The sequence below is a fragment of the Canis aureus genome, chromosome 7 (genome assembly GCF_053574225.1).
Source record: "Canis aureus isolate CA01 chromosome 7, VMU_Caureus_v.1.0, whole genome shotgun sequence".
In the NCBI taxonomy this organism is placed as follows: Eukaryota; Metazoa; Chordata; class Mammalia; order Carnivora; family Canidae; genus Canis; species Canis aureus.
Genome location: NC_135617.1, coordinates 45,751,601 through 45,768,580, shown reverse-complemented (window position 1 = coordinate 45,768,580; position 16,980 = coordinate 45,751,601). Strand labels below are relative to the sequence as shown.

Sequence of the window (16,980 nt, the reverse complement as noted above, 5' to 3'; positions counted from 1 at the left end):
ATTTTGGCTCAGGTCACAATCTCAGGATCCTGGGATTGAACCTCATGATCAGCTCCACTGTCAGCAGGAGGCTGCTTAAGATTCTCTCTCTCCCTCTCCCTCTGTCCCTCCCTCCTGTTCCTTAGTGCATAATTGCTCTCTCTCTTTGTCTCTCTCAAAAAGAAAAAAAGAGGGAGAGGGAGATTGAGGAAGTGGTCTTTCACTGTTTCTTATATCTTTATTCTTTTATCCCCAAACTCCTCAAATGTTTTCCCCACACACATACATACACATTCACTCAGACACAAGCACTCATGTACACATACACACACAGTCACACTCACAAGTAGGAAGGAAAGTAAGTTATGTTACAATAACAAAGACCCCAAATCAGTGTGCCTTAAAGGAGATAGTTTCTTTCTCTTCCAGGTAAAAATCTGAATGTAGGCAAACAGAGCTCAGCTACACAAAGCAGAGCTTCCACCTTGTTACTCCATAATGTGTGGACTCCATTCCCAAGAGCATTACTGTAGCCACAATACCTGCAGGTTAGCCAACAGGAAGGGCAAAGGCAGGACAGAGAAAGGGCAAGAAATAGAGTATCTGTCCTTTAAAGAACTTTCCCAGAGCTTCCATACAACACTTCTACTTCCATCTCTTTGGCCTGAATCTAATAACACAACCACATTCAGCCACAGTGGGAACTCAGAAATGTGATTTTTATTTTCCATAGTGTGTTCCCAACTGACACATTTAGGTACTATTCCTGAGAACAGACGGAGAATGGATATAGTAAATAACTAGTGAGCTGCCATGGGGTTCGTTCCTCCCTACTATCCTTCCCATGGCATAATGTGTGGGATTTCATTCTCAGACGTTTCAAGGCAGATTCCTTTCCTTCCCCACCTGCCCTGCGCTGTCTTTTCCTCTACCTTTTAATACACCAAGAACATTATTCTTATGTATTCAAACACATCTCTGCTCAAAGGAGAAAAGAGGGGAATGATTAGTAAAGGACAGATGACTTTTACTATTTAAGCTACTGGGTACTATGAATTTGAATAGGAGGATCTGAGCCAAGTGTAATCCTCTGCTTTTGTGTTTGCTATCTAAATCAAGACCACTGTCAGGTTTAATTGAACAATAAAATCTCTTGTTTGATTCTAAGCAGGAGAATAGGGTTTTCATTTTCTAGTCAGTGGATTTTAGATTTTTCCCCAAAGAAGCTAAACTTTAGTGATAGTTCCAATATTATCTCATTCAAATGAAGGTCTGGAACATTTAGTATTCTCTGGGACATATCAACCTCTCTGGGCAGCAGAACCAGTCATTTAATACAAATTTAAGCCACAAGCATAGTCCTGGTTATATAGGCAGTTCTTCTCACACTTCACAAAGCACTACAGGTGTCTTTGAAATCTTAGCTTCAAAGAACAGAACAAAGCATGAAGAAAGAGCCCATCCATCCCCAAAGAGCCCACCCACCCCCACACACATACCCATTCCACCTGTGTTTTATATCTGGGTTCTATATGAGATATTGTTTAAAGAAAAATTTTCATGACTTTCAAATATTTGACCTCATTGCTCCCCATCAAATCTTACTTCTTCTGAGTTTGTTTCTTGTGGACGGTACAGCCTTGAACTTTCTAGGCCTTTCAGGAGCTAGTAATGAAGGGTAAAAAGAAGGGATGTAACATGAAACTATCTGCTAACTTGCCATCATGACTTACTTTTGATAACTTTTTACAATTATTTGGAAAGATCACAATGATGTTTGCAAAATTTGCTCCACAAAGCAGAGCTTCCACCTTGTTACTCCATCTTTTGCGGGCTCTATTCCCTAGAGTGTTACCCTAACCCTCATGATCTGCAGTTTAGCTGACAGGAAGGGTAATTTCAGAAGGATGGGGGAAGGGCAGGAAATAGAGCATCCATCCTATATATGTTGAGATTAGTGAGATTGCATTAGTAAGCATTTTTTTTCTCCCTGGCAGTCACAATGTATGTGCATGATTGAAATTCTCTTTTTTTTTTTTTTTTCAGTCGTTTAAATTTTGCTATGTAATTCTTAAGACTCTTTTATTGTGTGAAGGTATCTGTTGCCTGAAATAACTGAAGGTTTCAATCTAGGTCAACATACACAGAGGAAATGATGACTGACTAACGAGACCTGGGAAATTTGCATATTACAGCTGCACCACAACTTTATTGTTTGTTTCTACTACCAGAATCCTCTCGGCAGTCCCATGTCATCTGTCAAGTGTTCCACCGAGACGAAGAAGAGCGAAAGCATAGGTAGTCTTTTTGTTGTTGATGATAAAAATCCAATCTTTTCTTCCTGGGAGATCAGCTACTTAAGTAAAAGTCACATCTCCAAAAGAATAGTTAAGGGTTCTATCCTAAATAAAATACTCTAAGAATTTATTTCTCTCGGCATCTGTTTCTTCATTTTCCAAATCATATTTTTTCATGGCAACAAAATAGCGAATAAACGTTTCCCCCAGGGCCTGTCTCAGACATTGATCTTCCTCCAGCGCCACAAGAGCGTCTTCCAGTTTCAAGGGGATCTCGGAAGCTTTTGACGGATACAGGTCCGTGCTGTCACCTGGACTGGCCAGGACACCATCGCTGCTTTGAAGTCCATCCAAGCCCGCGGCGACAGTCGCCGCCAGCACCAGGTAAGGATTTGCAGTGGCGGAGCCCAGTTTATTTTCTATCCGGGTGCCTTTCTCACCATGACACTTGATATTAAAAGCACAGCTGTTATCATTGTATCCCCACGTCGTAGGCACGCTCTCCTTGAGGTCTTTACTCTCCTTGGAGTAACGCTTTCGGCAGCTGACAGCAGGAGCCATCAGGCAGCTGAGAGCGGCCGAGTGCTTCAAGAGTCCTGCCAACCATTTTTTCCCCGTGATCGTGAGCTCTTCAATTCCAGAACTACTGCAGAACATATTTTTCTTCCCATCGACATCCCAGAGACTATGAGACAAAATTCCTGAATTGCAAAATCCAGTCTCGATGAAAAAGCTAGCGATGTAATTATATTTCCTTGCCACTTCTTTGACACCTGTTCTGAGGGTAAATGCATTATCAGCTGAACTGATGCCAAATTCGGGCAAAAAACAGATTTCCATCAGACCAGGCCTGGTAGAGGAGGAAAAACTCTCGACATTCGCTCCAGTATGATACAAACCATCAACGAGTTCCTGGATGAAAGGCTGGTCATGATTATTTAGCAATGTGGAGGCAGGAAAAGATATGGTCTTTGAATTGATAATTTCAGGCACAGCAAAAATGCAAAAATCATAGATGAAGGCAGAGAGCAGGGAAAAGCCAGAGTCCTGCAGCTGGCTCAGCTGCCTCTTTGCGATGTACCTTGGGGAAGTCAAAAGAGGCTCGCCAGTCACAGTGAATGTGTCACATATCACTCTTGCAGTTCTCTCAGCCCATGGCAAGACTCTAAAGGTTGAGAGCTCTGGCATTAGGACTATGTCACTATTAAAACATGTTGCTCTTATGTGATCCACTTCATCATCCTTAGGATTTGGTATCAGTTCAAGATAACCTCGGGGCATGCAAACACCATGGATCACTTTTTCCTAAAGAAATGAAAAGACAGAGCAATCAGATTTTGAAACTTGAAAACAAACAAAAAGGGGGGGGGGGGGACATTGCTAATGAGGAAAAATGTGTTTAACATCCGTTGGTTAACACTAGCTTAATATCAAATAAATTTTAAGTATTTTATTTTTTAAAGATATATTTAATTATTTGAGAGAGAAATAGTGGGAAGGAGAGGCAGAGAAGAGAGGGAGAGATAGAATCCTCAAGCCAAATCCCTGCTGAATGCAGAGCCCGGATACAGGCTTCATCCCAGGACTCTGAGATCATGACCAGAGCTGAAATCAAGAGTTGGCCACCTGACTGACTGAGCCACCCAGGGGCCCCCAAATTTAAAATATTTTAAAATAAACCCCCAGGTTACTTTTATAAACAGTTCTTAATATTTTTAGCCTTCAAATCTTTACATGCTTTGAGATCTGAAAATAGCGTCATAAATAGAAGGTACAAAGATAAAGAAAATGTCTTTATAGCAAATGACATAGATAAAGCCTTGTGAAATTATTTGAAATGATTATTACCTAGTCTTTTTGAAAACACTTTTTATTTTATGGCATAGTTGCTAATACTTTAGAGGTTTTATTTTGGCTTATTCTATTGTAATCCCTATAGTTAACTGAGAGTCCTCAGTCCTTCCCAGAGACTTGATTGTGGTTAGTCCTAGCACACACACGACAGTCATCCTAACACCAGAGGAGCCAGATCTGCTGAAAGCTGCACTCCTCTCTTCATTCACTTTTACAACTCAGTAAGAATGAATACATCACAGCCTCAAGGTCCCAGAAACTGCCTGTGAGTGTGGACCTATATCCTCAAAGCTATAGATCCAAAACGTTGTAGCCTTCAAGTCAACCATGAACTGGGTGTCATCAAATCTGACTTCTAGCTCTAGCTCTTTCACTAATTACTTGCTGGAAGTTAAGCAAATCACTGGACTATGTCATCTTCCATGTCTGTGAAACAAGTGTTAGACTCAATGCTTGCTAAGGCACTTTCTAGCCATATACCTCTTGGGGTTAGTGGATTTGGTCATTTATTTAACTTTTGCTATGTACCAGACAACAGGGATATGATGAGGTTATAAAGTTTAGCAGACATGTGAAACAATTTCTAGAAATTGTATCATAATAGAACAAGGCTTCATGTGTTAAAGGTTATATTAATGGTAGCGAAAAAGCTAACTATAAAGTTTGGTTCCCATAATGTCAATGTATATTATAAAACACACTAACCATCTGTAAGCCAAATTGTTTCTTATGTTACCTCCAACTCAAAGAGTATGGCTACCAAAGAGGAGCTATTACTAACAGAGATAACCTACTGGTCACTCTTCTGCCTTTGACCGTAACCCATGACCTCTTTTACTTTCCACCATCTATACATAGACTTTCAAATGTCATTTGACTTGGCTGATACAATCCTGATTTTACCAGTAATAAAGCTGAGAAAGTCAAGCACTATTCAGAGCCTGCTTAATTTTTTCAATTCCATCAGGGACCTGTACACACACACACACACATACACACACAAGCATTATAGAATTCTAGAGGACTTTAGTATGAAATCTTTTAATTTGAATTTCTACTGCAAGAAGTAATGTTATTTCCCTACTTTTCATTTTTTTAGTTTGAAAATCTGTATGTTAGTTCTATATATTCCTAAAATGAAGGGTAATGTATTTTATTCATGAGACTTCCAAAAGTTCCTACAATTGAAATCTGTGTTTGTATTCACCTGGGTGTGAACAATAGGGAACGGTTGTTACCATTTCCTTCCCCTATGTTTTCACATATTTAAAGAATAGGAAAAAGAGAGAAAAAAAGTAAAAATAAAGAATAGGAAAAAGTCACACTTTATTCTTCAAACTATTTAATATGTGTTTTTCTGAGCACTCTTTTTTAACATTGTAATTTCCTTTATTCTTTTTTTGGACATTCTGAATTCAAACCACTCTTTATTAGTAGTGGGAAATATATATAAACATGTCTTGCTCATGACAACAAATTAAGTTACCTTAAAATGTGTTTCTAAGTACAAAGCACTAGGACAACTTTACACTCCAATGTTGCTCACCAGGGATTCAATAAAAACTCATGTAAAATAGCTCAAATCTGTATGATAACTGAAATTTGGACCACAGTGAAAGCCACCAAACAATTAGTTATAAATTCTATTCTAATATATCATGTTTTGATTAGATCAAAGATAGAAAGAATCCACATTATCTGTATATAATTTAAATAGAAATTAGTCTTTTGATGCAACAGAGACAATATAAGTTGGTGGTAAGTTTTAATCAGCTAATGTTTGTAAGGGACTTAGCACAGTGCCAGGCACCTGATAAATTTTCTTTGAAAAGTAGATACCATCAGAGTTTCCCAATTTGGCTTTTTCCAATTACACAGCAGTCTTTTCCTCTATTCTTAGTAGGTGGCTTGTTTTAAGAAGAAATCAATCTTGTTTTTGTTTTGTTTTTTTTTTTTAATAAGAACGGATACTGGGATCCCTGGGTGGCGCAGCGGTTTGGCGCCTGCCTTTGGCCCAGGGCGCGATCCTGGAGACCCGGGATCGAATCCCACATCAGGCTCCGGGTGCATGGAGCCTGCTTCTCCCTCTGCCTATGTCTCTGCCTCTCTCTCTCTCTCTCTGTGACTATCATAAATAAATAAAAAAAAATTAAAAAAAAATAAGAACGGATACTTAGCACAAATAAAGAATAAAAAGAAATATAAAAGCTGAGCTGAAAAAAAAAAAAAAAAGCTGAGCTGGGGGCACCTGGCTGGCTGAGTCAGTGGAACATGCAACTCTTGATGTTAGGGTTGTGGGTTTGAGCCCCATGTTGGCTGTGGAGATTATTGAAAAATAAAATAATTTTTAAAAAGCTGAGCTGGAGAGTGTAGGTACAGTAAGAAAGAGAAAATAAAGAAGAGAGAAAGGGAGAGGAGGAAAAGGAGGAGGAGGAGAATAGGAACTGGAAGTGAAGAATCACAGGTGAACATCCCAGCTCTGCCTCTAATTATGTGTATAATTTTAAGAAAGCTTTCTTTAACTTTTCTGGGCCTCACTTCACTCATCTACAAATGAAGACGATGGATTATATTCTCTTATATTCCCTTTAAGTGTCTAACAATAATTTTTAAATTGACATTTTGTTTTCCACAAATGGTAAGAGGTTTAAAAATTACTTTAGGAAGATGGAAATTACTTTTCACTAAGTTATAGGCAAATTTAAATCATGGACTCCACTCTTTATTTAATGAGTTCCCCATACAGAATTGTGTTTATAAACAAACACATGTTGTTTATATTATTTTGCATGGCTGAACTTATTTTTTATGTCCATTTGCAATAAATTTTCCAAAATGAATTATTTAATTTTAAATTACAAATACTTGTGATGTCAGTATTCACTATTACCTATACCTCACAAGTTCCAAAATGAATTTAAAATGTTTTGTTAAAAAATAGATACCATATGATCATTAAATAAAAATAAAATAATGACTGGGTAATGAAATGAGAAAGTGAGCTTGTATTAGCAAACTAAGGCTAAAAATAAATGCAGCAATTGAGAGGAAGTATGACAAGATATATTAAAATTCTGATGATAGAAAAATTTTTTCCCCTCATAAACTCCAGGAAAAAAATGATTCTAATATATTGGACACTGAACAAGATAATGAAAAGTATTTTCAATAGTATTTAAAAAAAAAAGAAATGCAAACATTTTCTTTCTATGTCAATTATATCAATCCCCAGCAAGTAGAGGGAGCACATTAAATTATATTTTCATAAGAGTTTCTTTGAGGAACTAGAATAATACTCCAAATATGTAGCTTTGAGATGCCATTAGTGGAATAGAAGATTAGGATTTGACAAAAACTGAATAGCAAACAATTTTATATTGAGGTCTCTGGCAAGTGCCTGAAGTGCCAGTTGTGTTTTCTTATTGATTGAAAGAAATTCATATAAATTAGATTCTCAGCCAGTTCACAGTAAATTTCACATTTTCTTATCAAAATTAGCCAACATGCATTCTTCCCTGAATGAAGAGAAAATAATGTCTGCAGGCAGGTCTAAAGGATTTCTTAAAAGACAAATATGAGGATTTTTGTTTCTTTTTTATTATTGTTATTAAGTATAGTTGACATACAATGTTATATCAGTTTCAGGTGTACAACATAGTGATTTGACAATTGTATACATTATTCTGTGCTCACCAAGAGAAGTGCAGTCACCATGCAACGTTATTACAATAGTGTTGGCTATATTCCCTGTGCTGTACTTTTCATCCCCATGACTTATTTATAACTGAAAGTTTTGTACCTCTTCATTGCCCTCACCTATTTCACCCATCCTCTACCCTTGGGAAACTATCAGTTTGTTTTCCGCATTAATGACTCTATTTCAGTTTGTTCATTTGTTTTACTTTTTTAGATTCCACATGTAAGTGAAATCATATAATACTTGTCTTTTTTCTTTCAGACTTATTTCACTTAACCTGACACCCCCTGGTTCCATCCATGCTGTCACAAATGGTAAGATCTCATCATTTTATGGCTGAGAAATAGTCCAGTATATATGTATACTACATCTTCTTTATTCATTTATCAGTGGACACTTGAGCTGCTTCTATATCTTTGCTATTGTAAATAAGGCTGCAATAAACATAGGGGTACATGGATCTTTTTCAGTTTTGGAGGATAAATACCCAGTAATGGAATTACCAGATGGTTTGGTATTTCTACTTTTAATTTTTTGAGTAACCTCCATACTGTGATTTTCCACAGTGCTTATACCAATTTACATTCCCATCAACAGTGCACAAGCATTCCCTTTTCTCCACATCCTTGCCAACACTTATTATTTCTTGTCTTTTTGATACCAGCCATTCTGACTGGTGTGAGGTAATAATATCTCATTGTGATTTTGATTTGCATTTCACTGATGATGAGTGAGGTTGAGCATTTTTAGTAAACAAATTTGAAACTGTTGGAATTATCTTAAAAAGTGTTTTTGATGATGCTCAATGTTTCCAACATAATACAAATGAGAAAATTACAATTAAAATAAATTTGGAGGTTGTTTAGCTTTTATATTTTCCTGTATAATACTAACTGATGTCCCTTCCTTCTAAAAAATGTTTCAGTGACACAACAAATCAGTCAATAAATACATGACATAAACTGAAAAAAAATCTCAGAAAGTCTCAAAACATATTCAAAAGACAACATTTCTTGGTATCATTATTTTTAAGAACTTAATAGTATTTATTAAGTCATCCAACAACAATAGTGTATTTTTTTATCAGAATTAGAAGCTGAAAGGGATATGCTTTCTACCTAGCAAATTTTAATCTTTTTTTTTTCTCATTTTATATTTGCTCTTGGGTCTTCTGTTGCAATTTTCTTATGTCAAACAAAATATAATCTCCATAATTGCAGTAAGAGAGAGAAGATAATTCTATGGAGGCAAATTATTCAAGGCAGAAAGACTAAAATTACCAGTCTTAATTAGTTTTGTATTTCTATTGGGTAAAGGAATTGCTGTTTGAGTCCTGAAAGTGTATGTTCAGCTCCTTAGGGAGCAATGATGTGTTTGGAGAGGGACAAGGGAGAAACAAAATAAATTATTGGTTTTCACCTTTAGTTACTGTATAGATTACAAGAAAATAAGATAGAGTAGTAAGGACCATTTGCTTGCTTACAGTCATGAAATTACATTCAATCATAACTCTATCTGTAAAACTCACTTGGAAAAAGTGTGCAGGGATACTCTTCGATCTGGACACACCATGAAGGTCTGTGGCTTCAAATCTCACAAATTGAAGGTGATTCTTGGCCATCTCTTGTTTAATGTGCTTCATTCTAGAGGAGAGGTGAGGTGTGGTCGGAATTTGAGTGTCCTCCCAGGTGTTATCTGTAGAATAGAAGATGGCCCTAAGACATTAGATCATGATGAATTGAAAAGCAAAAGGAGGCCACAGAGTAGTCTAATCATCATGATTGTCGACAAAATCATCACATACTCATGTCATTGACTTACAATTGGAGATTTTACCTTTCAAACTCTGCCTTTACCATAATCCCAAGAACATGATCTCTAAACAGCCTAAGAGATTGTTTGGCACTTGGGGCTAAGTGAAAGTGACGTTACTTGCATAAGCATAGAGCAATATCATATGTAAGTACTTAACTGAAAATGCCTTTGCTTATGGAAGTTAGGATACATTTGCCTAACTGGACAGCTTGGGCACCATACAAGTCTGCATGCAGATCACTGAGAAAACTGAGTTTCTTGAACTAACTGGTAATACCTAAATTAAAAGTTCTTGTATGTTTAAGGGCAACATTGTTTGGTTTTTGTTTATTTTCTGCAGATCTGCATTTTTTTGTTTTGTTTGCCAAAAGGGCTTTATGATAGCAGCTGAATCTAAGACAGCTACATGTCTCTGTCAAATTTAAACTTTAAAATCAGTATAAATGAGCAAACAAAATTATTTTTCAAGGGTAAGAGTGTAAGAAATGGAAAATCTAGACTGATTACTCAATATTAAAAACAGAAATCTAAATATATATACATATGTATGTATATGTATGTATATGTGTGTGTGTATATATATATATATATATAAAGATAGACTACAAATTCTAAAACTTCAGAGCTAGAAGAGAGTTTGGCAATAAATTACCTAATCCAACTGACTTGCTAGCTTGAGTCCCAGAGAGGTAGGTACAGTGACGTAGTCCAAATTATTTTCAGTTCATTGCCAAAACTGAAGCTACAAACCAGACCTCTTAACTCCCAGTGGGTGACTCATCACCATAAAATGAATGAATGTATCTAAAACATATAAAAGGGTCAGGCACATAGTACACGTCACAAATGTTAGCTACCGTCCAAACTTTCGGAGAAGTAGCAGACAGTAGAGATTCAACACAAACACTGAAGTCATCTGCCTCCCTCAGAATCCTGCTTGTGCCCTAGATGCTTTCTTACTTCTCTGAGCCTGGGCTTTCTCATTGATACAATATTATCCACTTCATAGGTTTGTTGTGACAATTAAGCAAGTCATTTAACAGTTCCTGGCAGACATTAAGCACCATATAAGTGCTTCTTAAACACATAAAGTGAACACAATTACTCTAACCCTTACTAGGGATCATACATAGTACCATGATCATGTCTGAATCTGAATTCCCATCAATCTGTCACATCACTGATGACGAGCAGCTATAATTTTAAATTATACCTGAATATCCTTTTTTGAGATATAATTGGCTTTAGAAATAAGCATAAAGATTGACAGGTTAAAAAACACAGATTAAGTAGATTTTAAGTACATGAAGCATGAGGAAAACAAATTACTAGTTGCCACCTATACAAATATATTAGAGATAATGTCCTGTCACTGATACATTTGGCTACTCTGAGACTCCTGAGGCTTTATAACTACCTCCCATTTAACACAAACAATTAAGCTGTAGCAATTACAATGTTTCATGCTAAATTAGCAGTTGCTGTCTTCCCAACCTATCCTGAAGTATTGGGTGTTTTGGCCAAGTTGAACAATTCTCCTCACTGAAAAATGAAATTTACAGGCACCTGAAAATATGGAAAATTTCAGAAAAGCAGTATTCTAAAAATAATAAGGACTTATATATAAGCTATAAATATTTTAACAACATAAAAAAATCAGTAGGCATCTCCTATTAAAGGAGTAAAGTCATTTTATTGGCTCACCAGTAATATGATCACAGCCAATCTTATTAATTCTTTGTCTTATCTATATCTTCTAAAGTTTGTAAAATAAATATGCATCCACTCAAGACATGTTGTTTGGTTACCATATACTATTTATTTTGGACATATATCTAGGGCTGGACAATATATTTATTGTATTTGTTTGCCAGGGCTGTCCTAATAAATACCACAGACCAGGTGGCTAAAACAGAAATGTTATGTTCTTACAGTTCCAGAGGGTAGAAGTCTAAGGTCAAAGTGTCAACCATATTGGTCTCTTCTGAGAGCCTCTCTTGTTGGCTTGGTAATGGCTATCTTCGTCACATGATCTTCCCTGTTTGTGGGTGTTCTAATCTTCTTGTATGAACACCCGTCATGTTGGATTAGAGCCCCCCCATAGACTTCATTTAACATTAATTACTTCTTTTAAACCCTATCTCCAAATACAGTCACGATGTGAGGTGTGATGGGATAGGACTCCAACCAGCTATGAATGGGGGGAAACATAATTCAGCCCATAATATATCATCCCATTTCCATTTTCTTCAGAGTCCTTATCACCACCCACCATATTGCGTAATCACATGTTTACTTTCTGTCCTTTCCCCCTGCAGGTCAGTTCTAGGAGAATAGGGGCTCAGCTTCACCTGCTGCTGTCAGTGCCTGCAGCAATATAAAAGTATCATAGATGCTCAATGACTAGTCCTTTAACCAGGGGTTTGTGAGTAAATTAACTAATTAATACAGCCTGGGTGATCTGACCTTGTCTAACAAATAGAAATTGTCATCACGTATTTTGGTAAGTATCTTAAGTATCATTTTATTCATTTGAAAGTTTAATTCTTTCACCAAATATGAGAACTCTATCCAATCTAATTTCATTTACAAGGAATCAACCAATCTTACTGAATCATTGTCTGAATTTCTTTTCTTCAAATAAATCATACTTGTTAGTTACAATTAAACCTTTTGGTCAGACCTTCCCAGATGCACATGATGAATAGCAGGCAGATAATTGCTAGTTTGGGGACTCATTTGTTTTTCTTACAGTATAGTTCCTGGGAGGTGTTCTCCTTTCCCATCCCCTCAGAAGACTAATAAATTAAATCAATCTGCTTTAATAGAGGAAGTTTTCCTGCTGTAAGTGTTGGTGGGTGGGGAGGACACTAAAAAAAAAAAAAAATTAAAATAAAACCTCAAAGCTCTATAGCAACTAGAAGACCTTGGAGAAATGTTGCCTGTGTTCAGTGATGATGAGGACATATTTCAGTTACAGCAAACAAGCTGTGGTCGCTTATAAAGGCAGATTGAATAGGCATTTGAGCATTCAGAAATATCAATCCATAAAGGAGAAAGTGCATTCAGAAGTAAATACTCTGCAACACATTTATTTAGCTTATGGAATGCCCGGGATGATATGCCATACTACTTTCCCAGGATCCGCTCTCCTTTATCCACATGGCTGCTTTGAGAGACACCCTCTTAGAGCAAATGTGACCCCACCTCCCGTCACAGCATGTTAGCCTGAATAGCAGAATAACCAAGTAAAAGCAGGAACAAAAAGCAAAAACAGTAAAAAACTGGAGAGGAGGAGCTTTTCTTTGAAAAAAAAATATATTTTTTAAAACGTCAGAAATGGGATGCCTGGGTGGCTCAGGGGTTGAGCGTCTGACTTTGGTTCAGGGCATGATCCCAGGATCCCGGGATCAGGTCCCACAACAGGCTCCCCACATAGAGCCTGCTTTCCCTCTGCCTAAGTCTCTGCCTCTCTCTCTGTGTGTTTCTCATGGATAAATAAATAAAATCTTTTTAAATAAATAAATAAATAAATAAAAATAAAACATCAGAGAAGTATCACAGAGAAGAAAACACCATGTTAAAATTTCTAACACTTATTGAGGAGTAGATTTTCATATTCATGTTTAAATTCTGTATTAGTGGTTTGTTTAAAGCTATAAACTTTTTGGTACTTTGGGTCTATTAAGAAACAATCTAGCCTGGGGCCAAAGAGGGAGCTTCTGAATTAACCAAGTTAAGTGAATAATGATGCCCATCCTCATAGTCACAGTCGGTTGGTACAGAGAGTTTGTGACACAAGTTTCTTCTTCATATTTTTTTTGATTGAAGACTAAGAAATGGTCAATTTCATCTCAGTGTTATGGCAGAGACTATATAAAACAAGGGTCACAAACTGGAAGAGCCAATGTGGCCAGCAGATGTTTTCTTACTAGTGGTCCCACTGTTTGAAAACTTTTAGAATAGTCAACACTTAAATATCTGAATATTTCATACAAAAATCGTGAGTTCAAGCTTCTCTTGAAGAAATTAAATTTGGTAACACTGGGTGGTTATTTCTCCATAGCAACCACTGGCTAGTGCTCTGAGGTGGCCCGAAATGGGATGTGTATCCTCTAATTCATGGATTGGCAAATATTTTCTATAAAGGGCCAGATAGTAAATATTTGCAGCTCTGTAAGCCATATGGTATCTGTTGCAACTTTTCAACTGTGCCATTGTAACACAAAAGCAGTCATAGGCAATACACAAACTTTTACAAATAATGGCCAGCAGGCTGAATTTGGCCTGTGGGCCGCCATTTGTCAACGTCTGCTGTAGTTTCTCACAGCCAGCATTATTGACCGTTTCCTTATGCCAGCTCACCTCACTCACTTGTATTATTTACCTGGCCCCTGTGCCATTTGTGTTAATAGTGGAAATGTTGTGGTAGGCAGAACTGCCCCACAAAGATGTTCACATCTTAAGCCCTGAAACCTGCAGAATATGTTAAAATGCAGGCCAAAAGGGACTTTGCAAATGCAACTAAGGACATAAACCTCAAAATAGGGATATTGTCTTAGATTGTCCTGGGTTCTTAAAAGCAGAGAACTTTCTCCAGCTGTAAGCAGAAAAGAGGTATGGAAGAAGGAAAATTTTGAGAGGTTCCAAACATAGGTATTTGAGGGATCATCTTGGTCCTAAGACACAGGACCAGAGAGAGGCTTCCAAGAGCTAAGTGCCACCCCAGAGGACAGCCAGCAAGGAATCAGTACTCAGTCCAACACCCCCAAGGAACTGGATTCTCCCAGTAATCTGAACAAACTCCCTAGAGTCTCTCGATAAGAATCCAGATCCAACCCTTGACTTCAATCTTGCAAAATCTGAAACAGAGAAACTAGCTGAATCAACCCAGACTTCTGGCATATAGAACTACAAGGTAATGAATTGTGTTCTCTTAAGTTACTAAATTTGTGGTGATTCATTATGCTGGCAATAGAAAACAAATACATATGGAATTCGGACAGTGTTCACTTCCCAGGCTCTAGTTCCTCCTTCGTCCCTGTGTGTAATAAGGAATTTAGCCTTGCCAAAAAAGACCTCTTTACCCTTTGCTCCTGAATGACAGTCTGGAGTATCTTGCCTGACAAGAGTGTTTTTGTTTACCTGGGGCTTCTGGGCCACAGTAGAAAATCCAATAATGTCATTTATCCTGGAAGCTTTGAGTCATATGGTATCAGCTTGATTCCCAGAGAAGCTGGAAACTCTGGTCAGCCACATGAAGCCCCACTTTAGAGCCTCAAAAAAAACAAAAAACAAAAAACAAAAAAACAAAAACACAAACAAACCAAAAAACAAAAAACTAGACACCAAGACTGAGGTGAGATTCCCTGCTTGTCAATACTCCATGCATATTGTTACATATCATTGCCAAAAGAGTGGTGCTGTCCATGACTCCACTGGGAGAAACAAATAGAATCTCCATGCTTAAAACTTTCCTGTATTTTCCCCACTGGACCTCTTCCCTTGGCTGATTTTAATCTGTATTTGTTGACTGTAATAAACTATAACCTTGAGTAATAATTTTCAGTGAGTTCTGTGAGTCCTTATAGGAAAACTAGGGTTAGTCTTAGGGAATTCCCTAACTTCCAATTGATATTAGTAGTGAGGGGTAGCCTCATGGACCCTGTCCTAACTTCACATACTGCTGCATTTCTGCCTTTCCAAACCTTGTTTGTTCAATCCTTTCATCATGGATTCCCTTGTGAAATAAATACCTCATTTTAACTAGTTTTCGCTTAACTCAGTCCCAGAGATTTTTAACCAATGCACTGATAGGCCAAAATAGTTGTATCACTATCACAGAAACTTAAAACAACAAAATTTCACTTTTAGAAAAGGCTAGAAAGATCATTCATTGAAGCCCTTCCATTTTCTAAATGAGCAGCCTAGTGGTTAGAGAAAACTATAAAGTCTTTTATAAATGATAGTTTAAAAATTCTTCTGACTCCCAGACTGGCATTCCTCAATCAATGCCTCATTATCTGTAAATCAAATACAAATTTGGGATTAGTGGCTAGAATCATATGTCAGTTTGTTTCTGAGTCCTTACCAGCATGGTTGGAGTTTGTGTTAAATTCACTACAAGGAGCACTGGCTGATGTTTTGAGGGGTGATGGTTTTATCACTGTCGTCTGATTCTCAGAGTCCTTGTCATCTTGTGGCAGATGAGAGTCTGCGGAGCCAGGTCCCACAACTGGTTTGCTCATATTCCCCAATGTGTGGCACACCATTTGGCTTCTGATCCTTTCTTTAATAATAAAGAAAAATGTTAAAACACATTGCCATTGTTTTCAACTGTATTTTAACATGATATGGAGAGGAATCTTTAAGAAAAGAATATATTTCTAATATATATATATATTTCTAGGCAGTGACATACCAAATGAAGGGCAATGGTATGCCCTAGTTGTGGACCAGAAGGGGGTATGTTGTCTGTAGAAAGTTTAAAAACGATAGTAATATCGACAAAAGCTCTGATTGCTTTTTACTGTTACCATACAGTGGCCATTCCTACTGCCCCTGCCTTGGAAGACCACTGTTCTTGGATTGGGTCTCTTGTTCAATTAATTCGTACTTTCAGCACTGTTTCAGATCTACTGAGTCAAGTTGGAATTCTAGCATGTGATATGAAAACTTGTTCCACATCTTTATTGTGGTCTCCCAAGTCCTTAGTAATGATCCTTGCACTCAAGTCCCAGAGCAGACATATGCTTCCCTTCTTATGCATACTTTCCTTCTGTTGTATTCTTTTTCCCGGCTCCCCCACCTCCACTACCTCCTAGTTCTGTCCTCTTTAAATTCTGAATATTTCGATTGCTTATTTTTATATATTTACATTATACCCTTACATTTGGTATCTTGTACACTGCCTATGTAGAAATAAATTTTATTCCCTTGTTTTTGCTTCTCCCTTAGATGAAAAGAAAATGTGTTAGGAAAAAGAAAACCAAATAGAGGTTGTCATTGACATCATATATTCCTAAGAGATCATAAGAGCTAAGATACCTTTTGAGTTTGATACATCCATTTCTCCTACTTCAGTTGAAAAAATATGTTGTTTTGTGACTTTCTTTCTTGTTCTTCTTAATTTACTCATCCTGCTGGCTTCAGTCTCATTACCTTCATCTCTCGTATTCTGTAATAATTAATAAACAAAAGGCCAAATAACAGATCATGCACGCAACTAAATTTGGATGTCAAGAAAGCATGGCAATTGCATAGCTAAGTTTTAAAGTGAATATAAGAGATTTTTACAAAGAGGTAAATTTTGTCACTTCCATATGCTCTTGAATAATT

The 16,980-nt window shown here is 37.0% G+C and overlaps 1 protein-coding gene across 1 annotated transcript in view; it reads right to left on the bottom strand.

The window, feature by feature from the left end:
- Window positions 1-2,157: 2,157 nt before the first annotated feature.
- Window positions 2,158-16,980, bottom strand: part of LGSN (lengsin, lens protein with glutamine synthetase domain) — a 29,611-nt gene continuing 14,788 nt past the window's right edge. The window contains exons 2-5 of the mRNA XM_077903516.1: window positions 16,690-16,819; window positions 15,734-15,931; window positions 9,356-9,522; window positions 2,158-3,581 (exon numbers count right to left, since the gene is read on the bottom strand). Coding sequence (XP_077759642.1) covers window positions 2,382-3,581; window positions 9,356-9,522; window positions 15,734-15,931; window positions 16,690-16,819 — 1,695 coding nt within the window. The 3' untranslated portion in view covers window positions 2,158-2,381. The remainder of the gene's footprint in view (window positions 3,582-9,355; window positions 9,523-15,733; window positions 15,932-16,689; window positions 16,820-16,980) is intronic.